General features: G+C 46.4%; 1 protein-coding gene across 1 annotated transcript in view; it reads right to left on the bottom strand.

Moving 5' to 3' along the window:
- TOX2 (TOX high mobility group box family member 2) overlaps positions 1 to 25336 on the bottom strand; it is a 175064-nt gene that overhangs the window by 66828 nt on the left and 82900 nt on the right. Inside the window, exon 3 of the mRNA XM_059480832.1 lies at positions 8006 to 8251. Coding sequence (XP_059336815.1) covers positions 8006 to 8251 — 246 coding nt within the window. The remainder of the gene's footprint in view (positions 1 to 8005; positions 8252 to 25336) is intronic.

Raw genomic sequence — 25336 nt, 5'->3', positions numbered from 1 at the left:
GCATTGGAAGGATTTGCCCACAGCATGTAAACCACTCTGCCTGCTGGGATTGTGGATTTCCAGCAGCCTGGAGGAAAGGCTGGCACAGCGTACTTGGTTTTTGTGACAATATTTAATTGACATAAGGAGTTTTTTACAGTGAAGGTGGTAAAATCTGCTACAGGTTGCCCAGAGCAGCTGTGGCTGCCCCATCCTTGAAGTGTCCCAGGCCAGTTTGGAGGGGGTTTGGAGCAATCTGGGTTCTGGCTTTCCAATCTTCCTGCAGGATTGTGGTGTTTGTGAGGGTCCCCAAGACAAGGTGAGAGATGAGAATTTGACTCTTGCTTCTCAAAAGGCTGATTTATTATTTCATGATATTGTATTATATTAAAAAATGCTGTACTAAAACTATACTAAAGAAATAGAGAAAGGATACATCACAAGGCTTGACAAGAATGATAATAAAAACCTGTGACTCCTCAGAGACTCAACACAGCTGGACCATGATTAGTCATTAAATTAAAACAACTCACATGGAACCAATCAAACATTCACCTGTTGGTAAACAACATCCAAGCCACATTCCAAAGCAGCCAACACAGGAGCAGCAATCAGATAATTATTGTTTTCATTGCTCTCTGAGGCTTCTCAGCTTCCCAGGAGAAAATCCCGGGCAAAGAGGATTTTTCAGAAAATATCATGGTGACACAGGACAGCCTCACTCTAGGCTGGTGAGCACCAAGCTTGTCCTTGGAGCCTAGAGCATCCCAGGAATGCCCATCCCAGCTCTGGGAAAGAGCTGCTTTTCCTTTCCATTTCTCACATGGGACACAGGCAGCTGGATTCCTGCTGGTTTATTTTACTGCTCTCCTCTCTGTTCCACACCAAAGCCTCATTGTGTTGGGAAGCAGCTGTTCAAAGTCAACTGAAACCTTCTGGAATTTCACGGTGGCAATCGCCTTTCTTCTACAATTCACTCCCATTCACCATTTTACTCTCTCACCTCTACCTAAACAGGTTCCCCAGCTCACTGGAAATGTGACATTTTACACCATGGATGTTCCTTTTTGCCTCGGAGGATTTTCAGTATTTTTCAAATAACTCTGTTCCACTCAACAAACTGAAATGAAACCTTTCAGGCTGTGGTTGAAGCCTTTCTGCCCTTGCACCAGCTTGCTGAGAGCATAAAAAGGCACCCCAGTGGGCTGAAGGAAATGTTAGTGCCTTTAGAGGAGCCACAAAAATCTCCCATTGTGAGAAGCAATGGGAAGAGGCAGACACAGGGAGAGGTGTCAGTCTCTCCAACCAGCTCTGTTACACCTACAAAGCTCATGTTGGCTCACAGGAGCAGCCACATGCCCAAAAGAATGCTAGCCTCATACCCAAAAGGGTATGCTAGCCACAAGGTCAAAAGGATGCCCAAAGGGATAGTAGTCACATGCCCTAAAGGGTGCTATAGCCACATGCCCAAAAGGATGCCCTAAAGGATGCTATAGCCACATGCCCAAAAGGTATACCCAAAGGATGCTATAGCCACATGCCCAAAAGGATGCTGGGCACATGCCCTAAAGGATGCAGCTACATGCCTGAAAGGATGCTCGCCACATGCCCAAAAGGATGCCCAAAAGGATGCTAGCTACATGCCCAAAAGGATGCAGCCACATGCCCAAAAAGAATGCTAGCTACATGCTCAAAAGGATGCCCAAAAGGGTACTAGCCACCTGCCCAAAAGGATACCCAAGAGGATGCTAGCCACATACCCAAAAGGATGCTGGGGACATGCCCTAAAGGATGCTAGCCACATGCCCTAAAGGTGACTAGACACATGCCCTAAAGAGTGCTAGCCACAAGCTCAGAAGGATGCTGGGCACATGCCCAAAAGGATGCCCTAAAGGATGTTAGCCACATGCCCTAAAGGATGTCCTAAAGGATGTTAGCCACATGTCCAAAAGGATGCTAGCTACAAGCTCAAAAGGGTACTAGGCACATGCCCTAAAGGATACCCAAGAAGATGCCCAAAAGGATGCCAGCTGCATGCCCAAAAGGGTGCTGGGCACATGCCCAATAGGATGCTAGGCACCTGCAGAAATGCATGGCTGTGCCCACACTGCCCCTGGCCAGGGCAGAGCAGGAGGAAGCAGGGTGGCTGCTTCTTGCTGCATCCTGTGGCCAGGCTTGGGGGAGCACAGTTTTGGGGTCCTGGAGCAGTGCTGGAGGGCTCTGGGCAGTGCTGTCCCCCCAGGCAGGGGCTCCTGGCTCCCCTCACCTGATAAGCAGAGGCTCCCCCAGCCCTCCTGGCTGCTATCCAATATTTATGGAAATATTTTTGTGCTGCGTTGGACATTCCTGGGCTCTGACCTTGATCGCCCTTTGTTTCTGTCAAAAATGTTCTGCCAAATCCACTCTGAAATCTCATTTATTCCCAGCAGCTCCTTAACCCAGCACTCACCCACCTCCCCACTGATCCACAGCACATCTCTGCCCCCTCCCCTGCTTTCCCCACAGCCCCAAATCCCACCCCAGTGTGATCCCAGCCCAGTAGGACTCCCTGTGGATCCCTGGGAGGCTCAGCTGCTGCTGGGATGTTCACAGTGAGCAAACTTATTCTCTTCCCAAGGAAAACATGTTTTTTTTTCCCTCTTTGATTACTTTTCCCTAATCACTCCCATTTCTCAGTGACAGTCACACCTCTCCTATTTTCCCTCCCTCCTGCCATTCCTCCTCTTTCCTTTCTCTTCCCTTCCTTTTTTCCCAGAGGAAAAGAGAGATCACTAGAAAAGAAAACTCTACTGCAGTAAGAATTTTCTGTTTGTTTCTTGTCATCAACACAAAAAAACCCCAACAAACCAACAAACCTTCCCCAAATGAGCCAGCTCTGCCTCCTCCCCAGCTCTCCCTCACCCCTTCCAGCAGTTCTTCACTCGTCACATCCTGTGCCAACTCTTTGTCCACTCTCGTCCATCCATCCCTGCTTTCCATGGAAAACTCCCTTAACTTCTAAAAACTCATAGAGGGGGAAAAAAAGGGAAATTAAGTGACAGAAAGAGCAGTGAAGAGCTATGACATGGAAATGTGGAGCTGGTCCACAGACAGGATCAGGGAAGAGATGAGAATCTGACTCCAAGTTCTCGGAAGGTTGATATATTATATATTATATATTATATTATATTATATTATATTATATTATATTATATCATATCATATCATATCATATCATATCATATCATATCATATATCATAAGAAATTATAAGCTAAAACTGTACTAAGGAAAGAGAAAAGGATACATCAGAAGGTTTAACAAGAATGATAAAGAAAAACCCGTGACTCCTCAGAGCCTCGACACAGCTGGACCATGATTGGTCATTAAATTAAAACAATTCACATGCTAGAATAAACAATCTCCAGACTACATTCCAAAGCAGCAAAACAGGGAGAAGCTGAAGCTTCTCAGCTTCCTGGGAGAAGAAATCCTGGTGAAGGGATTTTTCAAAAAATATAATGGTGACAGTGGTGTGGAGGGTGCTCTGGGTGGTGCTACTGCAGGGATGAGCAAACAGAAGGGATGCTGGGTTTGGGGTTTCAGGGTCTCCATGTGACAGCCCAGAGCAAACAGAAGGGATGCTGGGTTTGGGGTTTCAGGGTCTCCATGTGACAGCCCAGAGCAAACAGAAGGGATGCTGGGTTTGGGGTTTCAGGGTCTCCATGTGACGGCCCAGAGCAAACAGAAGGGATGCTGGGTTTGGGGTTTCAGGGTCTCCATGTGACGGCCCAGAGCAAACAGAAGGGATGATGGGTTTGGGGTTTTCAGGGTCTCCATCTGGCAGCCCATGGGTGAGCTGGTGCCAGGAGCAGGGGCTGGCACACAGCACATCTTCCTTCACTCCCAGTTCCCATCCTGCCATGGGAATTTCTGTGCTGATTTAACTCCCTTGGCACTGGTTACCTGCACAGTGGGAGCAGGAGGGTAATCCTTGAGAGACACTGGGAGGTTTAATGCAGTCTGAGGGTAATGGGGGACATCCCAGCACAAGAGACATACACAGGGGACAGCAACCTGCAGCTGGATTTTCTTTATTCACTTCTGAGCTCTCAGGAAAAAAATACCAATCCTATGGCACTTGGTGAATCCTGCCTCATGTTGTATCAGCAGTTAGGGATTTGTTTTTTTTTTTTTTTTCTTTTTGACTTAAAAAAATCCTAAGGCTCAAGTTACATTTTTAGAGCAGAAGTCTGGCCAATGTCTAAACATTTTACCATGAATCGCTTGTTGTTTCTCATTGTATTCAAACATACAGACATGGCAACCAAGGCAGGAAATAGCTGTGTTTGCAAAAACCTGTGTGAGCTACAGCAGAGAGCAGCAGGGAGGGGAGAGGCTCCAGCTCCAGCATTTGCATCAGCAGTGCTGGTCCTGGAACAAACCCAAAACCTCTGCACTCTGAGCCACCTCTCTGAGCTCTGAGCAAGCAGGGCTCACTCCAGACTGGCCTCTCATCACTGCCTGGGTGAAATCATCCCTCTCTTTCTGGAAATGTTGGCAAACAAGCCCCAGAATGGTTTGGGTTGGAAGGGACCTTAAAGATCATCTCATTCCACTCCTGCCATGGCAGGGACACCTTCCACTATCCCAGGCTGCTCCCAGCCCTGTCCAGTCTGGCCTTGGGCACTGCCAGGGATCCAGGGGCAGCCACAGCTGCTCTGGGCACCCTGTGCCAGGGCCTGCCCACCCTCACAGGGAACAATTCCTCATTCCCAATCTCCCATCCATCCCTGCCCTCTGGCAGTGGGAGCCATTCCCTGTGTCCTGTCCCTCCATCCCTTGTCCCCAGTCCCTCTCCAGCTCTCCTGGAGCCCCTGTAGGCACTGGAAGGTGCTATTAGCTATTAACCAGATGAGTTTAAAGTGTGCTTTCTCTCCAGGGTTCTTCTGTGCCCTGATGTGCAGGTGCTGCTCCCTCAGCACCCCCAGGAGCTGCAGGTGTGCCCTGGGAGCAGTGCTGCCATCGTGGGCTACTGCTGCAGCAAAGGGAGACTGGGGGAGAACAAAGGGAACTTGGTTCCCCACCAAAAGGGACAGAAGGTGTCACCCTTTAGTGGAAAAATGGCTGTGATGGGAGCATAAGGCAGGATTTAATTCTAAAACTGCAACACAGCTCCCTCCCTGTCCCCTTTGCTGCTGGGGCCTCTGAAGATGTAACACAGCCCCGAGGGTTTCCAAAACTGAACAGCTTCAGTTCACTCTCACCTGGGAAATTCAGGGTTCACTGGACTTTTTTTATTTTTGTGGTAAGGGGCAAACAAATCTTAATCTCTCTGTTCTACATTTACAGCCCACTAAGTCCCCTTCTTATCTACTGTGGCTCAGCCCTGATTTATCATCACTGAGCTGCATTTGTAAAACAGTACCATAAAGTAAGAAAGAGAACATTTCCCAAGGACTACTCCAAAATAAATTATTTCAGACACAGAGGAGCTGCTTAATAAATCCCCCTCTTCTTTTTTTTTCTTTAGGTATTTTAGAAAGTGATTTATAAGTGCAATATCACCTCTCAAAAATGAGACAATCAACACGGGATAAAATTGTCGTGTTATGAAAATAGGGGTCAGGCAAAGGGGCTGTGCTTTAAATTAAACCAGGGAAAAATGTTTCATCTGAAATTGACTCTTTCTGTCTCAGAAATGAATGTTTTAATCACCTAAGAACCTAAAAGGTAACACAGAGCCCTCAGTAATATTTAATTCCATAGAAATATGCCTCTGTTCAATACTGATGGGCAGAACATGATATTTCTCTTAAACACACTAACAATGAAACTCAGAGACTCATCAGGACTTCAGAAAGCCTTGGGATTTTCCTAGACTAAGAGATAATATGCCATTTAAATATTTAAATATCACTACCTTTCAGACCCTTATCTATTGAAGCAATCAACACCAAGCCTTCCCCAGCTAGGCAGGGCCAGGCTCCCAGCCACGCTCTCTAAGTGAAATTAACTCTGTTTAATATCAATGGCATTCAAAATCAATGATCTTAGAGAGAAACAATGTCAAAAATCAACCACGGGGCTGAAGCTGCTGGAGAGGAAAATGGTATTAAACAGCAGCAGTATCAATTCAATATCACTGTCAAAATCAAGCCCCAACCTTTCCTCAGTGCTGCTGATGCAGAAGCGCTGTAAGCTCTAATTAGCCCTGGAGTTTCTTCACTTTACTTCATTATCCCTGCCTTGTTTATCCCTGCACGAGTCATTTGAAACTTTGCAAGGTATCCCCTTCCCAGGAGTGAGGCAGTTGGACTTTGTGAGAGCAGGGAGGGATCCTGTTCCCCCTGAAATTGATAGCAGAGCTTTCCCTTCATCCCTGCTCCTCCTGCTGCAGCCACCCTGCCGTGGCACAGGGGTGACAGGGAGGAAAAGAAAGGACACCTTGCCATGGGGGATAGGGCACATGCACTTTGCTTGGTTCAGGGAGTGATGCTGGTTTGGTTTTGCCTTTTTTTCTTTTATATGTTCTCTGTATTTTTCACTCATATATGTCACCATGATATTTTCTGAAAAATCCCTTCACCAGGATTTCTTCTCCTGGCAAGATGAGAAGCCTCAGCTTCTCCATGTTTTGCTGCTCTGGAATGTGATTTGGAGAACTGTTTAGCCAGCATGTGAATTGTTTTAACTTAATGACCAATCCCAGTCCAGCTGTGTGAGAATTCTGGTCTGTCACAAGTTTTTATTATTCATTCTTGTATCCTTTTATTATTCCTCTTGTATCCTTCTGATGTATCTTTTTTTCTATTCTTTAGTATAGCTTTAGTATAGCATTTCATAATATAATATAATATAATATAATATAATATAATATAATATAATATAATATAATATAATATAATATAATATAAGATAATATAATATAATATAATATATAACATAACATCATATCATATCATATATCATATCATATATCATATCATATCATATCATATCAATATCAGCCTTCTGAGAACTTGGAGTCAGATTCTCATCTCTCACCTCATCCTGGGGACCCACCACAACACATATATTCATAGCTCTGTAGCACATTGTATCAGTGACTAGTTTTCCCAGTGCTTTTCCGAGACCTTTCCCTAAGCAGAAAGACAAAACAAAATCCAGAGCTCCAAGGCCCAGGAGTACAGGACCCCAGTGTTTTCTTGGTTCTTCCTGGGAAGAGAACAAGGCTGAGAACAACTCTTGGAGATCCATTCCATGGACAGAGCACAGCCAGTGCCAAGGGGGACTCCAGAGAAGGGGCTTGACCTGGGGGGGAATTGCCTCACCACTCGTGCTCCTAATTGGTGCTTTTAATCAACTATGCTAATTTCCTAAGACCTATAAAAATGTACTCACCCCTATGGGGGTGGCCTTTTATGGACATCTTTCCATAACTGCCCCTGAAACCTTCAAATAAAAACCCCCCTTTATCACAGAATCACGGAATGACCAGGTTGGAAGAGACCTTCAAGACCATCGAGTCCAACCCAGCCCCAACCCCTCAACTCAACCCTGGCCCCCAGTGCCACATCCAGGCTTTGTTAAACACATCCAGGGATGGGGACCACACCACCTCCCTGGGCAGCCATTCCAGAACTTTATCACTCTTTCTGTAAAAGCTTTTTCCCAATCTCCAGCCTGTATTTCCCTTGGTGCAGCCTGAGGCTGTGTGCTCTGGTTGTGTCAGCGCTGCTGGAGAAAGAGCCCAACCCCCAAAATATTACCTCCTTACTAAAATGATCTCAAGCTTCATTTCCAAACTGGAGGAAAAGACAACATGAGGATGTTCCACACAGGGAGGGAAAAAACCCTTTTCCCTGATCCTGAGTGGTTAACAAGGCTCAGGAGGACACCAAAGGAAGCAGGAAACTGCCACCATGAGCACGGTGACCACACCAGCTCCTCCCACCCCTCATGGCAAACAGCTCATCACCAAGAGTGGTGAGCTCAGCTCACTGCTGGAAACACAGAGTGCTTTGGATGAAAGGAGAGGCACTGACCGTGGGCAGCTGGCTGGAGAGGAGGTGCCCATCCTGGCTCAGCATGTTGGACACCATGATGGCCGGCAGGTCCATGTTCTGGTAGGGATAGGCTGGGATCAGGCTGTTGGGAGGGAGGCTGTGGCACAGAGAGTGGTATCCAGTTTCATGCTCCACCAAGTGCAGGAGGGATGGGTCGGGGAGGTTGGGAGGTGTTATGGGAGGGATCTCGTAGTCCTCGTTGTTCTCATTCTGACTGTTGTACGTCTGAAACACCAAAGAGACAGTTTGCAACATGACACTGATATGTATGAAAATTCAGAATTTTATAATGTATTTAGGCAGGTGAAGGAAAACAGAAATATATTGAAATAACAGAAATATATTTAACAAATTTGCTTATTTAACAAATCTGCAAAAGTACAGAAGACAGTTCGTAACATGAATGTAACTTTCTAGGTAGAGACAACTAGTAGCAGAACACATAAGAATTTAGTTGCTAGGTAGAGGCTGTAAAGATAAAAAAATTCAGTGAAGCAAGACTTAGGTATTGTTGAAACCCATAAAGCAGAATCTTTTGCTTAAGGAGCTCCTGATTTTGGCCAGGACAAACTGACCTGAGAGAAAGCCAGACCTCCACTGTGCCTGCCCAGAAGAAAGGGTGAAGCAGAGAACATTGAGGAAGATGATGTTACTTCATCAAAGACACCCACCCAGGACCACCAGGAAGTGTGGCACCACCCAATACTCTGGGCAAGGAATGGGTGGGAAGGGAGATGTGGGCTTGGGGTGTCAATGTGTATTTAAACCCAAAATTTGTCTCAACAGGTACACGTGTCTTTGGTGGAAATACCCCCATGTCTTTGGTGGAAATATTTCCCATGTCCTTGGTTGAAATGCCCTCCATGTCTTTGGTGGAAATGCCCCATGTCTTTGGTGGAAATATTTCCCATGTCCTTGGTGGAAATATTCCCATGTCTTTGATGGAAATACCCCCATCTGTCTCAGCTGGAATAAAACATACCTGTTATACAATTTTTAATTGTAAAGTCTTTATTCTTCAAATCATCACTGCCTCACTACTTTGGCAAAGAAAAATGACAGTTTCTCTGAGAAACACAGATTCCAGTGAAAATGGGTTTGTTGTGATAAAAAGGCACCTCCAGTCCTGCACGTCAGATTGTAACGAGGTAGGAGCCAGGGTGTGAGTGTGGCAGCACTGCTCCATCCATCAGGAGCACACCATGGATCCCTGGAGGTATCCCCTTGCTCCCTGCTCCCTCACTGCATCCCTGCTCATCTCTGAGCCCCAAAACCTCAGCAGAAACCCCCATACGTGGAGCACAGCCATGGAAGGGCAGGGCTGCCCCTGACCAGCTGCTGCCCTCCTAGGCCAAAGTCTCTCTCTGGGCACCCAGCTCAGCTCTCAATCTACTGCTGGTATTTTAAAGAGCTTTTCTGAGAATTAGAACTGTAGAAATAACAATTATTTGGGATCAAAATTCACAGAATTATGGAACAGTTTGGGTTACGAGGGATGTTAAAGCCCATCCAGTCCATTCCTGGGACAGAGACACCTTCCACTGTCCCAGGCTGCTCCAAGCCCTGTCCAGCCTGGCCTTGGGCACTTCCAGGGATCCATGGGCAGCCACAGCTGTGCCAAGGCCTGCCCACCCTCACAGTAAAGCATTTTCCCCTAATATCTAATCTAACCCTGCCCTCTGTCAGGTTAAACCCATTCTCTCTCATCCTAACTCCTCAAAATCCTCCAAAACTGCAGCACAGGAGCTACAACCAAGGAGGGGGATTTAGAAACACAGCCATCACTCTTTAAAAACCCTTTAAAGAAAGCCTGTATGACTCCACCACACATGGAGATTTGTCCTTGCTTACATCCCCTCCCAAATTTCATCTGGAAAAGCATTTCCTCACCTCCCTACTGACACTCCCTTGAGGTGACATGAACATGCAGAGATGTTGAAACTCTGTCTGCTCCCCATGTTTTCTCATGCCTTGTTTACTTCTAAGCATTCCCATTTCTATAAAAATCTGTTATCGCACCTGTGCAATCATTTTCACTTCAGACAAAACCATTTTTTCTTCATAACGTGTGAATCTATCCAAAATTATTAATTACCAACACAGAATATAATGAGTCTCTGGCAGAGGAGGCTTATTCTAAACATCAACTGTTTCACCTATTATTATAGCATATGAAATTCTGATTAGCTCCAGCATTACACACATGCTGAAGCTAAATTTCCCAGATCACCTAGTTTCATGGTTGGATTTGGACTTAATACTTGATTTAAGAGCAAAACCCCAGATGTTAAAAAACCAGTTTAGCACTGTAGGCTTTAATAATCCATTGTCCCAGAGCTCACCCCTGGATTCGTGCTCCTCATCACCACACACTGTGGGGGAGAAAGTCCTTAATGAAATGAAATGAAATGAAAAAAAAAAAAAAAAAAAGCCTGTGATTAACTAGAGCACAGCAGTCAGTGGGAGAGGCAGCAGGGAGCAAGGAGGGATCTGTGGATTGGTGAAAGGGCACTGCCAAGAGAACCATGGAGTCCAAGAGCCCCTCTTGGATCCACCTGGGATAGTGTCCATGGCAGGGATTTGGAATGAGATGAACCTTAATGTCCCTTCCAACCCAACCCATTTGATGATTCTGTGATTCAAGGGCAGGTTCTGCATATCTGACCCAAACCTTTATGTTTACCTGAGATTCCCACTGGCTGTAGGGAAACAGGAGTACAACAGAAACACAAGAGAGAGCCTGAAGCATGACAGGCTCTCTGTACCCACTGTTACTGTTCAGGGGAAATTCAAGCTCATCTCTTTTCCCAGGCAGCTTCTGTCTGTCATTGTTGTGATCCAGGGAAGCAGTGGGCTGAGGGGATGTACTCAATGCAGACAGAGAGATCCCATTTAATACATCTCATAGCTGTGTTTCCATTTGGGCTCCACTCCTCGAGGTACACTGATTCTTTCCCAGTTATTTAAGAGGATTTCTGTCCATGCTTTACAGAAAGGGATTTAAATAAATCAGCGCACAGCAAACTTGTTCCTCCAGCTGGTTTATTTTGGTATCAGGTATATAAGCAAGTGGCTTTGCTGTACTTAACTAAATTATGTAAAACCCACTCAAAGTTTCCTGAAGCTCTCTTCAAAACTACGAGTCCCCTGTGTTGCTGCAGAACAGCTCACCCAAGGGCTTTGAGGTGGTTTTGTACAGGGTGCCAAAGCTCCAGCACCCTGCTCACCCCCAGGCACGTTTCTGCCTCTGTTCTATTCAACCCAGGGGAAAAAAAAAAGAGAGAAAAGGAAAAAAAAGACCTGTTTAAATCACAAAGCTTTCCCAACAGCTACAGCATTTTGCAGACGTATCAAAATTACAATCAAAGCTGTACACAATCAAAATCAGATTAGACAATATCCAATCAACATAATCAGCGTCGGTGCCTGCCAGCTTTCACACCCTGTGCTATCCAGAGCAGGCTGCCCTCACTCCAGGCTGCTTGAAATAGATGGTCAGAGAGATAAGGAGGGGAGATGAGGCACACAGACACTCAGAAGGCTGGGAAAAGGTGATTTATTGTCACACACAGTGCTTGTTGGTGTGTCCACAGTGACACCTCTGTGCACAGATCCATGCCCTCAACCCCTCTGCAGCAACACCCAGCTCCTCTCCACCACCATGTGGGCTCTGTGGCAGATTATATTTCCCATTCTTATGTTAATTTGAATTAAATTAAACAGCCAATTATGGGTTCTAAGGATACATTACAAATTAGATTAGCGGGCTGGTCTGAAGCCATTCATCCCACCAGGGCTCCAAGCGTGGAGCAGCTCGTGCTGCTGAATGCCTGCCCATTTACTGTGCACAAAAAAGGCTCCAGGATTTTCCACTGTCAAACAGATGACAGTTGTTGTGATTACACATTATTCCTCTTCAAATTAAAACACTGCAATCAGCTGAAACAACAAGGCTCTTCTTGCAAACCCTCTCGTGGCTGGTGCTGCTGGGCAGATGCCAGGGGATGCTTGGAGCAGGGAAGCCCTGCAGTGGGGTGGGGACACAGGATGGAGCTAGGTCCATCACAGAGGGGACACTGCCCCTCCTCTGAGTGCCCTCCTCACCCTCACAGGTATCCCTGAGCACCAGCTGTAGGGGTTGTACAGGATCCAATTGCCCTCAGCATGGCCCCAGGATTATCACAGAATCATAAAATAGTCTGGGAAGAGACCTGAAGGATCATCTCATTCCAAACCTCCTGCCATGGCACTATCCACTATCCTGCCTCCTTCCACTGTCCCAGGGTGCTTCAAGCTCCATCCAGCCTGGCCTTGGGCACTGCCAGGGATCCAGGGGCAGCCACAGCTGCTCTGGGCACCCTGTGCCAGAGCCTCAGCACCTCATAAACCTGCTCCTGCCCCATGCTTGCACAGGATGGCATCACACCAGGTACAACTAACCTCCACCTGCAGTAAAATTGTATTTTAAAACACTTACTCCATCTTGAATACTTATTGTTTAACTAACAATACAAAATTGTTATTTGAAACACTTCTTCCATCTTGAAATCCAGGTCTGAGCAGGGGTCCCTGCACCATCTCCATCCAACAGCAGGCTGAGGGTCAGAAGACAGAGAGCTGGAGGGGAGGTGATGTTGGGGGGCTGCAATGGGGAGAGAGGCTCTGGCTCCTGGCAAGGTGACACCCAGGCCATGTCCAGCACCAAGAGGAGTCAGAACTGGCTGCTCCCTCCCAGCTCACTGCACGGGGCTGGGGACATGGTATTGGGAATGATTTGAGAGGAAAGGCAGAATTCCTGAATTCCTTGCAAGAGCAGGGCCTGGCCTGCACAGCCAGGCCCCACTGCTGAGCTGCCAGGAGCCCCTGCAGCTCTTGGAGACACCCCAGTGTGGTCTCCTGCCAACACTGCTCCCCACCACAGGGACAACCTGCCCCGACCTCCCAGACCTGCTGCACTCCCTGCTGCTTTTCAGGACAGGGAGGCAGAGATGGACAGGAGGCATTCAGGTGTCCAGGACCTGCAGGAGAGGGCTCTCAGGTGGGAGGCAGCTCTGGGGAATGCCTGTCCATGGCAGGTGGCTCCAGTGCTGCAAACACAGGGCACATCTGGGGCTTGTGGCCTGATGGCCACAGTAATCCTGTCACCCTCTGCCATGGACCCAAAACCACCCTTGATGCTGCTGCAGCTGCTGCTTCACCTTTTGCTCCTGTGCTGCACCTCCTCCACTGTAAATGAAGCCAAACCCCAGCAACTCCCACCAGCCATCCCATAACAGAGCCTGGGGGAGCATCCCCAGCACTGCAGCAAAGGGGAGGATGGGCCAAGGGACATCCAGGTGTCTGAATGTCACATAGCTCTGAGGGACCAGCTGTGACCCAGCTGAGGGACATCCAGGTGTCTGAATGTCACACAGCTCTTAGGGACCAGCTGTGACCCAGCTGTGACCCAGCCAAGGACATCCAGATGTCTGAATGTCACACAGCTCTCAGGGACCAGCTGTGACCCAGCTGTGACCAGCTGTGAGCCAGCCAAGGACATCCAGATGTCTGAATGTCACACAGCTCTCAGGGACCAGCTGTGAGACAGCCAAAGCCATGTTCCAGAACACGCTGCAGATCCTCATTCAGGTGACTCAGGAGGGAGAGACAAGTGCTGGGCATGCCCATAAATGATGCCTTCATCTTCCTCCTGCCTTTCCCCTCCTGTCCTCCTTTACAAACCACCCCACAGCCAGGCAGCACCATCTCTGCACTGCCTGTTGGTGTTAATCACACAGGACATGGCTTCACCAAGGACCTGGGACACCTTTGTCCTCCTTGGCAGCATGGCAAATGCCCAGTGACCCCAATTCTCCACTGAGTCATGTTCTGTGTGATTACCCCTGAGGATCCAGGAGTTGCAGCCAAGCATTGATTCAGAGAAATGTTCTTCACAGTGAGAGGAATAAAGATTTGTAGTATTATTGCAGGTAAATATTTGCCCTGTCAAAAAGCATTCAGCAGTAAATGTGAGCTTGAGAGAGAACATTTGTTCTTGGGAAGGTACAAGGAAATAGAGAGGCTGCTGCAATCTATCCAGGTGACACAAACACCATATGTGACAGTGTTCACAGGGGTTCTTGGAAGAGGAAAGAGATGAGGATCTGGCTCCATGTTTCAGAAGGCTGATTTATTATTTTATTATATATATTACATTAAAACTATACTAAAAGAATAGAAGAAAAGGTTTCATCAGAAGGCTGGCTAAGAATAGAATAGGAAGGAATGATAACAAAGGTTTGTGGCTCGGCTCTCTGCCCGAGCCAGCTGGGCTGTGATTGGCCATTAATTACAAACATTCAACATGGGCCAATCAAAGATTTACCTGTTGCATTCCACAGCAGCAGATAATCAATGTTTACATTTTGTTTTTGAAGCCTCTCAGCTTCTCAAGAGGAAAAATTTTAAAGAAAAGATTTTTCATAAAAGATGTTTGCGACAACCATGGACTCTGTGCCATCCCTCATCTAACTGGGCTTTTCCTGAAGCTAATGCAAAAACTCAGTGACACTCCTGACACTTTAGAGGTGAGATGGCTCTTAAGAGACCCAAACCAGCCTGGCAAGTCTGCAAAGTGAGGAAAACACTGACATTTGTGAGGCTGGGAGGTGCTGCAGCCTGGGCTCCTGGTGGCACAAGGTGCACAGGGAGGTTATGGGGTGCCCACCCCATCCCATGAGCTGTGATGGCAATCCCCCCATCCCAGTCCCAGGGACAGCACTCTGCCACCAGCACCACAGGGAAGGAGCTGCAGACAAGCAGCCAGGTGGTTTTGGGGGTATCTTGATTTCTCCAAAGCTGGATGATATGCCAGTGAGGAGACAGAGAAGCACATGGATAGAGTCGCCATACACACACATTCCCTATTCCCTACAGCATCTCTAATGTGCCACTGACCACAGCAACTGCAAGGATCAGGTTGAGAGAACACCTTGAGCCACAGAAAGAGTCCAAACACAAGGAAGAAGGTAAAATCCAAGCTTCCTGAGGATCAGCTGCCCGTATTTCCCCAAAAGCCTTTGGTCTCCTCTCCCACTGCACCCATTACTCACACAGGCACAATCCTATTTGCCAGAATGGGATTTTGATACAGTTCTCCCGCACAGAAACCAGAGGGGTTTTGTGCTCATCTCATGGCACTGAAGCCACAGGGACAGAAATGTCAGCTGAGGTGGCAGGAGAAGGTGGAATTCCCTTGGGACATTGCAAACTCCAGAGGAATGCTCTGGGGCCAGCAGGGGAATGGATGGGTGCTTGCTGTGGAGTGCCCCTTCCATCACCCCTTCTGCAGGCAGGGATGGCAGAGGGCACCTGTTCACACCTGGGATCCTCCAAATCCAGGGATTCTTGCCAAGAAGTGAAGCAGGGCTGATTTTCTGCATCAGCAGCTCTGGGCTTTAGGAATGGAAATTGATTTGCCTCATCCTCACACCCCGAGATCTGTGTGAATACCAGGGTCAATGAATTATGTGGGGAGAGGTGGATAAATACTGGAAAGAAGTATTTATTAACAGTCAGTCACATACAATCTACAAATTGTCTTTGAAATGTTCCCAGGCCCTGCTACATTAATTTTCACATGCTCAGTTTTTTTTTTTTTACTAGGGGAATGCTGTTGAAAAGGGAAAATGAGTTCTTGCCTGAACAGAAATGTGCCCTGGAAGTGTCTGCACAATATTCAGCAAGAGGCTGGGGGCACAGCAGAGCAGCAGGGAACCTGTGGGAGAGTGGGCTCTTCCTCCTGTGTGTTCTCCTGGGTTTCAAATCATAGAAACACTGAATTGTTTGGGTTGGAAAGGGCCTCAAAGTTCATCTTTTTCCAAAACCCCTGCCACGGCAGGGACACCTTCCACTGTCCCAGGTGCTCCCAGCCCTGTCCAGCCTGGCCTTGGGCACTGCCAGGGATCCAGGGGCAGCCACAGCTGCTCTGGGCACCCTGTGCCAGGGCCTCAGCACCATCACTGGAACAATTCCTAATTCCCAACATCCCATCCATCCCTGCCCTCTGGCAGTGGGAGCCATTCCCTGTGTCCTGTCCCTCCATCCCTTGTCCCCAGTCCCTCTCCAGCTCTCCTGGAGCCCCTTCAGGCCCTGCAAGGGGCTCTGAGCTCTCCCTGGAGCCTTCTCTTCTCCAGGTGAGCACCCCCAGCTCTGCCAGCCTGGCTCAGAGCAAAGATTATTCTCTCCAAAAACCCCAAGCAAGTGCTGGTTGTCCCAAAGATCAATTCCCCACCTCCCCATTCCATGGGCATTGCTCTGATGCAGACTCTACACCACAACTGCAGCACAAATCCAATCCAAACTCACTCCCAGCTCTTCTGGATGGCTTCACCTTTGAATCAGCAGCATGTTTATACCTTTAAACTTCACATGAGTTGAACCTCTCCCATCTCCTATGGATCCCATGCACTCCTGCAGCCACAGCTCTTCCCAGAGCCTGGATGGTTTCAACCAACCCCGACAGCTCAGAAATGTCTCTCTTGTACACATTTTACAAAAATATCTGTTTCATAAAACCATTTGTCCACAGAGGGTCCTAAACAATCTTGCTTGTCCTAATAACCTTGGGTGTCCTTGGGAAGCTGTCACAGTGGCAAAGGGAAGGCTGTGGCGTGGTGCTCAGCAGGAAGGGGCTATAAAGGGAAAAATATCCACAGGGGACAGAAAATCTCAGTTCACACCAAAATAAAGTTTAAAAAAAAATTGAGGCTTGCATCTAATTCTGCATTTTGGGGGGTTATTTTACATGCATATTTTACATACATATTTTTAAAGCCAGAAACAACATTGTCAGGACCCTCTGGCCCCAACCTGTCTGTTGTGTGGGTAGGAAATGAAGAATAAGGTGCCAAATATTTATAATTATCTGAAGGACAGACAATCCCTGAGATTCAGCCTGGCCATTCTGCTGCATCCCCTCCATGGCACCACAAGCTCACAGTCAGGTTTGATATTGTCCAAGCTGCTCTTGACCTGCATCACCACTTCACCAAAAAAAGCTAAAAATAATGGAGTTCTATGAACAATTTAGAGCAAAAGAAATCAGCCTTATTGTAGGCTTTTAAAAAGGCTCCCAACTCTCTCTCTCCCTCTATTTTTTTTTTAATCAGTATCTTATCCAGAACTGGAATCCTGTCAAGAATAGTGGATAGCAGGGAACTATAACTTCTTATTATGTGTATAGTGATTTTATGAATTCAGTGGGGAATGAAATGCAATTTTGTCAGACTTGTCTGTGTTCATAATGACCAAGTCAAATTAATCATCATGGATAATACTCCTGTGTCAGCCATTCAAGAGATTTTTTAATAGAATTTTTCTGATTCATGTCTTGCAGTACATCAGATCTGTAGTAATGCAGGCACTTCTAAAAATCAGTGCAATTATGGCTTCTTGTTGGCCTGTCATTTTCCTGGAATAAAAATGTCTCTGCAGAAGTCATATACTGTACATAAACCAAAATGGAAAACAAAAATATAGTTACAATTAGGCTTGATTTTTTTCCTAAAGATTTAATATCTTTTTGAGGCCATTATTTATAGGCAGTCCATAAAGCTGCAGAGCACGAGGTGAAGATGGACGGGTTTATCACAACACAGACCGATTTTATCCTGCTTGTCATTCCTCCTTTGATTGCCCTTTGAGTTAGTGGCTTTTGCAGGCATGGAAATGACTATCCCACAGAACAAACAGGGGATGGGTAATGGGTTTGCAGTCAAATTATTGTGTTTATTAAAAATGTATCCAGGAAAGCCCACTCAGATCCCAAAGGGCTCTTGCTCAGGAAAATCTCTGGTTCAAGCAAAGGTTATGGTTTCCATAAAGGCAGCTATGGATGGAAGGGGCAGCAGTGCAGCAGGCAGGGGTGCAGAGAGGATTAGGAGTGCTGTGTTTATCCTCCTGAGGAAACAGAGACAGACAGACCCCTAATTCCCTGGTGACACAGACAAAAATGAGTTTTGAAGTAGATACCCTCAGGAATAAAGAGGAAGAAAAATGTAATCACCCAAATCTCAGCCTTTCCTGCTTGCATGGCATGGCATCAGCTGCCTCATAGGAGAGGGGAGGGCAGGACCCTGCCAGAGCCCCACATGTCCCAGAGGGAGCTCCACGAGGGCCACCTGTCCCTCCAGAGCCACCTCCTGATGCCACCAGGTATGTATGTATGCTCTGTATGGCAGCACTGTGATGTTCACAGGGGTCGCAGGACGAGGGAAGAGATGAGAATCTTGACTCCATGTTTCAGTGTCGCAGACATCTTTTCATGAAAAATCCTTTCCTCAGGATTTTTCCTCCTGAGAAGCTGAGAGGCCTCAGGAACAAAATGTAAACAATGATTATCTGCTGCTGTGGAATGCAACAGGTGCATCACCAACAGGTGATTGGCCCATGTTGGTTGTTTCTAATTAATGGCCAATCGCAGTCAGCTGGCTCAGACAGAGAGCTGAGACACAAACCTTTGTTATCATTCCTTCTTATTCTATTCTTAGCCAGCCTTCTGATGAAATCCTTTCTTCTATTCTTTTAGTATAGTTTTAATATAATATATATAATAAAAAAATAAATCACCCTTCTGAAACATGGAGTCAAATCCTTTTGTGTTCCCTCAGCCTGAGACCCCTGTGAACACCGTCAAAATTCAGAGGACTGATTTATTATTTTATGATATGTATTATATTAAAAGAAAATGATATATTAAAACTATACTAAAATAATAGAAAAAAGGATTTCATCAGAAGGCTTGAAAAGAATAGAAAGGAAAGGAATGAGAATAAAATCTTGTGACTGCTCACAGCCTTGACACAGGTGGCTGCCATTGGTCATCAAGTAAAAACAATTTCCCATGCTGGGTAAACAATTCTGAAGATCACATTCCAAAGCAGCAAAACATGGAGAAGCTGAAGCTTCTCAGCTTCTCAGGAGAAAAGACCCTGGCAAAAAGATTTTTCATAAAATATGTCTGTGACACAGCACCACGTTCCTGCACAGAAACCTGCAACTGCTGGATACACAGATCATGGAATCACTGAGGGGTTTGGGCTGGGAGAGACCTGAAAGCTCACCCAGCTCTGCTCCCTGCCACACCTCCTGCTACCCCAGGGTGCTCCAACCCTATCCAGATGGGCTATTAAGGCTCAATTCCTTTAAACTTTACAGACCTTCTCCCATCTCCTGTGGATCCCATGCAGTCCTGGAGCCACAGCTCTTCCCAGAGCCTGGATGGTTTCAACCAACCCTGACAGCTCAGAAAGGTCTCTCTTGTACACATTTTCCAAAAATGTCCGTTTCATAAAACCATCTGTCCACACAGGGTCCTAAACATCCTTGCTTTTCCTAACAACCTCTGCTGACAGCATATCCAGAAGAATTCAGAGTTGGTTTACACAAACACCAGTAATACCCAGGGCTCTGCAAACCTTTTGTTGTGCTCCAATGCAGGGCTGGGCTGGGGGGCACCTTTGATGCACCTGGGTGACCCAGAGCAGCTCAGCTTACCTGTGTTTTCCTTACCTCCCCAGGCTGCTGAGGGAGCTGTTTTCTTTCCCTGCCTGTTCCCTTTCCCTGCTGTTCCCTTTCCCTGCTGTTTCCATTCCCTGCCTTTTCCCTTCCCTTGCTGTTTCCTTTCCCTGTTGTTTCCTTTCCTTGCCTGTTTCCTTTCCCTGCTCTTTCCTTTTCCTGTTTCCTTTCCCTGTTTCCTTTCCATGCTGTTCCCTTTCCCTGCTGTTCCCTTCCCCTGCCTGTTTCCTTTCCCTGTTTTTCCCCAGGCTCTCAGAGCCATCGTGGCAGTGCTCCAGGCAAAGCCAGGAGATGTTCAAGCTCTGCTCCACCTTGCCAGAGAGCAGCCTCTGTCATCTGCCTCACAATCAGCCTCCTTAAAATTGTTTATAATGATTTTTGCCTGGTTTTAAAATGTATTAAAGATGCTGTACATCCAGCGCAGTGGGATCTAAAATTAGACTGACTAGGCCAGACAAATATAAACCCATTTTTTTCTTTCCTAGGATCTCTCCTGGAAGTGAATACAAGGAATATCATATTCTGCTCAAGAACATCATGCATTTCAGGGAATTATTTGAGAACAGATTTTACATAATTGGCTTTTTTGTCTCATGGCATACTGAACTTGCATAATGAGCTCAGTGCACTCACAGCAATCCATTGTTGGGCTGGATGGATTTGGTGGAGGGTGCTGGGCCCAGGGTGTGTTACACAATGGTGGATAATGCACTGTAAGCAGGTCAGGAGATAAAGCAGCCCAAAAACAGGCACAGGCAAGGAAGAATTAGCAAAAAGCACTCTAAGAAATTAATTCAACCTGGCTTCAGCTGAGCCAGAAGGACGCAGAGCAGGAAGGAAACTACACTCTGTACCACGCTTGTTCCCTTTCAGATTTTCTCTTAGAGTATTTCCCTTGTGCTCAAAACTGAAGGAGTGAAGGGATTAAACAAATCCTTTGTGCCACACTTCACATGGATGATTTTTTTGCACCACATTTTCCATCTCAGAAGGCATGTCCCACATGTGGCATGTGGCATTCACAGCCATCCCCTGCTCTGGGGTATTGTGGGCAACACAACCCATCTGCAATCCAGACTTTTTCCCCCAAATATCCTGTTTGGGTTTTTTTCTCTCATCAGCAAAGAGACATTTTCCAAAGAAGCCCTGCATGGCCCTCACCACCCAGGGCACACCAGAAATGATGTGGGCAAGGCACCAGAGGCACCACCAAGAGCTCATCACCAGTGATGGAGCTAAAGGGACAATTGCAAATTTTTCCTAAATGTCCCACTCTACCCCTTGCTTTGCTCCCTCTTCCCACACAGAACCAAAGTCCTTAAGCCCAGGCTCTGTTTTTAGTGTGGGAACTCCATAGCCCTTGGCATGTTGGTCCTGCTCATGGTCCCAATCCTATAACAGCAGAGCAAAGAGCAGTAACAGCTCTTGGTACACTTTCCTTCACAGTGTGGGTATCAGCCAGATGAAATCTTCATTAACAGGGCCAGACCTGGTACTTTGGCTAAATTTCTTGTTATTTGTTGTTGCAAACACCTTTGAAGTACAAAGCATCATCACAAACCCACTCAGATTTGAGCCCTCACCCTTCCCAAGCCAGGCTTGGGACCCCAAAGCAAATTGACAAGAAAAGTGTAGATATTAAAAAATCAAAAAGTAATGCATATATGAAAAAATCAAAAAGTAATGTATATATTAAAAAAATCAAAAAGTAATAAAGCCCAGCAGAAGCAGTGCCCCCCTCCTTGCCACCATCCAGATCTGATGTGTGTGATTAGCACGAGGAAGGGAGGCAGGGATGTGGGGATGGCTTGCATAATGTGGTGCAATCTAGCACCTCCCCCAGGGTGCCCAGCTGCTGCAGAAGCAATTTCACAGCTCATCATCCATTATGAGATTAAAATAATTTTTTTTTTTCATCCCGTGAAGTATTAATAAATTGTGCAGGCAGACCAGAGTTAGTGCCATTTACACAAATGGTACTGAATCACCCACCTAGTTATTTCTTAATGGATTGAGTATCTGTGTTCCTCCTTAGCCTGTAATTTAAAAACCTAAATACACAAACCTGTTTATTTGTCTCATCAGGCCCCCAGCCAGCACTTAGTGAGCCTGGGGACAGAGGGACAAAGGCAGAGCTGTTGCCCCCCCTGGACCTGCCCCAGCACTTTACAAGGGAAACAATACCAAAACATCCACACCCATGGATGGGAAAAGGGAAATGCACCACAAAATAACCCCAAACCCACACTGAAACCCCTCCCTTCTGGGGGCAAAGCTCAGTGAGGCATTGCTGATGCAGTGCAGGTTCTCTGGTACACGAGTGAAGATGTAAAGCTGCAGTCAGAGCACCACTAATGGCTCTTGGAACATCCCTGCTTTATTACGGTATCAGAGAAGAAGGCATGTTTAATGTTTAAACTTCCAACAACAAATGCCTTCAGCAAATATGTTTTATGTATTTATTCAGTGCTTCTTAAGTGGCTGTCGCCTCAGCAGCTGAGGTGCTGCTTACCTTTTTATTTTAACATTTATTTTATTGAAATTAAGAATGTACCACAGCTTTGTAAAACGCCACCTTCTTCCCTCCCTTCTCTACTCTTTACCCCCAGGAACAGCTTGAAATTCTTCACCCACCCATCCACTGCCAAACATTTCAGCCTGCCAGGAAGTTGCCAAAATGGGGAAAGGAAATGAACTGAAATCAGCAGGGTGATAAATCAGCAGGGTGATAAATCAGCTTCCCACGTTATCCCAAAGGCCCTCAGCCCCCAAACCTGGCTCTGGCACGTGGGACATGTGCCAAAGCCAAACACTTCTGAGTCAGCTCTGCCAAAGCAAACCCTGAGGTGGGACAGACAGAGCATGGACCCAATTCCAGTGGCAGGGACAGGGTGTGGGTGGCTGTCACAGACACATTTTCTGAAAAATCTTTTCTTTAGGATTTTTCCTTCTGAGAAGCTGAGAGGCCTCAGGAACAAAATGTAAACAATGATTATCTGCTGCTGTGGAATGCAACAGGTGCATCTGTGATTGGTCTCATGTGGTTGTTTCTAATTAATGGCCAATCACAGTCAGCTGGTTTGGACTGTCTAGTCAGCCACAAGATTTTATTATGATTCCATTCTTTGCCTTTGATTGCAAGCCTTCTGATGAAATCCTTCCTTCTATCCTTTTAGTATAGTTTTAATATAATATATATCATAAAATAATAAATCAAGCCTTCTGAAACATGGAGTCAAATCCTCATCTCTCCCCTCTTCCTGGGACCCCTGTGAACACGGTCATAGTTGGCCAAGGGAGGTCTGTGACAGACTTATCATGGGGTTGGAATGTCTCAGATCCTAAATATGCACAACTCAGCAAGAGAATCACACAATCACACAATCACTGAGGTTGGAAAAGACCTCCAAGACCATCAAGCTCAACCTCTGGCTGCCCCTACCCCCTGAACCCAGTACTCCCAGTCCATGTGATGTCAAAGTCAGAGCAGCTGTGGCTGCCCCTGGATCCCTGGCAGTGCCCAAGGACAGGGCTTGGAGCCACCAGGGACAGTGGAAGGTGTCCCTGCCCATGGCAGGGATGGAACTTCAAGGTGAACTTCAAGGTCCCTTCCCACCCAAAGCATTCCATGATAATCACACAGGATCTCTCTGCACCTCCTCTGCATTTGCTGAGAGCCACAATTATGACTCTTCCTTCACAACCACAGCTCCAAGAATTTTGTTCTTTTTCCTCCCTTACCCAAAGCAGAAGCTGTCATGTCACAGGAGCACAAAGGTGCTGGGGCTGTTAGGGAAAGCAGGAAGCACCAAGAGACTCGTGACAGAACTGTGAGAACGTGGTGCATGGCCAAGTATCCAAATCCCCAGAGTAGGTGTGAAAATCTCAGCCTTAAGCCTCCAATATGTGAATTTTGGGAAACAAACAGATTTTATCTTTAACATTTTTAACAACTTTTTTTTTTTTTCTTTAATAAAGCCAGGCTTATATATGGTATCTAAAAAAAGGCAGGAACACAACATGGCTGGGAGAGGCTCATCTATGCCCTCAATCAGACACTCATCAAATTCCTTCTGAAGCATTAAACAACCTGGACAAAATGAGCAGTGAGATAGGAACCATCCTTTCAGGAGGAAGGCAAAAAGGAAAACCACCACATTAATAATCAAAATAGTGATTTTTCCCTAAAATAAGGACAACTGTCCATCTAGGAGGACAGCCAGGGCATCAATGTGCTGCTCACAGCCAGGAGCCTGCATCAAGGACCAACTCCAGTGCTGGCACTGGCAGATCCAGAGGCCATGGACAACATTTGTGCACACAGGGAATGGCTGTGCAGAGGAAAAGAAGGTGCAAGAGGGCTCACATCCACACCAGCCCTATCCTCATCACACCACCCAACAAAACACACAAGGCATGAGGGCAGAAGAGAAACCCAGCCCCATCTCTCCAGAGGCCAAACCACCTGAAACTCTCCATTCATTGAGCAGCTTCGGAGGTGTTTCTGTTATTTTCACTGGTTTAGAAACACCAGGAACCTGAACTGATCTAAAAAACTGAGCAGAAGTGGAAGAGTCAAAATGCGAGGGAGAGATGCTGATGGAGAGGAAGGGGAGGCTCTGAGCACAACAAGGCTGCACATAACAGAGCCAAAACATCAATCCCATGGTAGAAATTCACATTTTCCCAGTGTACTCAAGGGTTGCAGCTGCTATCTGTCAAATCCAAGCCCACACAAGGCCTAGATATTTCCACAAACCTGGGATGACTCAGAGCCAAGTGCTTCTATTGCCAATTCCAGCACCAAACTGGGCACCTCGAGTCCCACTTGGTGTTACCAAAAAGCATCAGCCCAGTCCGACCCCAAACACAGCCAAAATGGGACACATTGTCTGCAAAGCTAACTGCATCAGCTTTCACCACTTCTCCTCCCATCCCTATTCTTGATATCAAATTACAGGAATCTCTTTCCAGACTGAAACAGAATGAGAAAGAAGTCAAAAATCAAGAATTACATGGACAAAAGGGGAGGAAAGCAGGTGTCTCTAACAGGGATATTGCAGCACTCCTCCATGCAGAAGTCTGGAAATCAGGACAGGCAGAATTCCACTGCATGATCCATTTGCTGTGCTTCAAAAATTAAACACCATCACATGAGCTGCTCACAGCACTCCAGAGTCTCCTGCACTTTAGAGAACATCTTTCTTTTTTTTTATTTTTAAAATTTTTTTTGGATCTCCAACATCTCTGTGGAGATCCTGGTAAGATCCTTCCTAAAGTTGCATTCAAGTGCATTCAGTAACTTGCTCTCAATACCAGCCTGGGTTCCCTGGTTTGTACCCAAAAATGTGACCTGTTGCTCCATCTGCTTGCAGGAGTGATGGGCATTGTCCTGCAGCTGGATCCAGCCTGGAAACAAGCACCTTTTGGATGTTTGCTTCCAAAATGCACCAGGAATCCATGAAGCCTGGGAAAGAAAGCTCCTCTGGAGAAAAGCAGCTCCCATGGGGAGCCTGAGCCCTCAGCACCACGTAGGTGTGTGGTTTTGTTTAGAAGTCATCTGGAATTCTTAAAATAAATTTGCTAAATTGTCTTCCAGAGACTGATGGCTTTCTTTTCTTTCTTTTTTTTTTTTTTTCCCTCCTTAATAAACTTTCAGGGGTATCTTTATTGTTATGTCTAATTTTAGCCAAAACTAACATTTCCTGAGATTCAATTTCCTCATAATTGTTGGAAGGAAACTAAACTGTCTGC

Source organism: Ammospiza nelsoni, chromosome 12, assembly GCF_027579445.1.
Source record: "Ammospiza nelsoni isolate bAmmNel1 chromosome 12, bAmmNel1.pri, whole genome shotgun sequence".
In the NCBI taxonomy this organism is placed as follows: domain Eukaryota; kingdom Metazoa; phylum Chordata; class Aves; order Passeriformes; family Passerellidae; genus Ammospiza; species Ammospiza nelsoni.
Note: the sequence above shows the minus strand (reverse complement) of the source record. Positions and strands in the feature narration are given on the sequence as shown.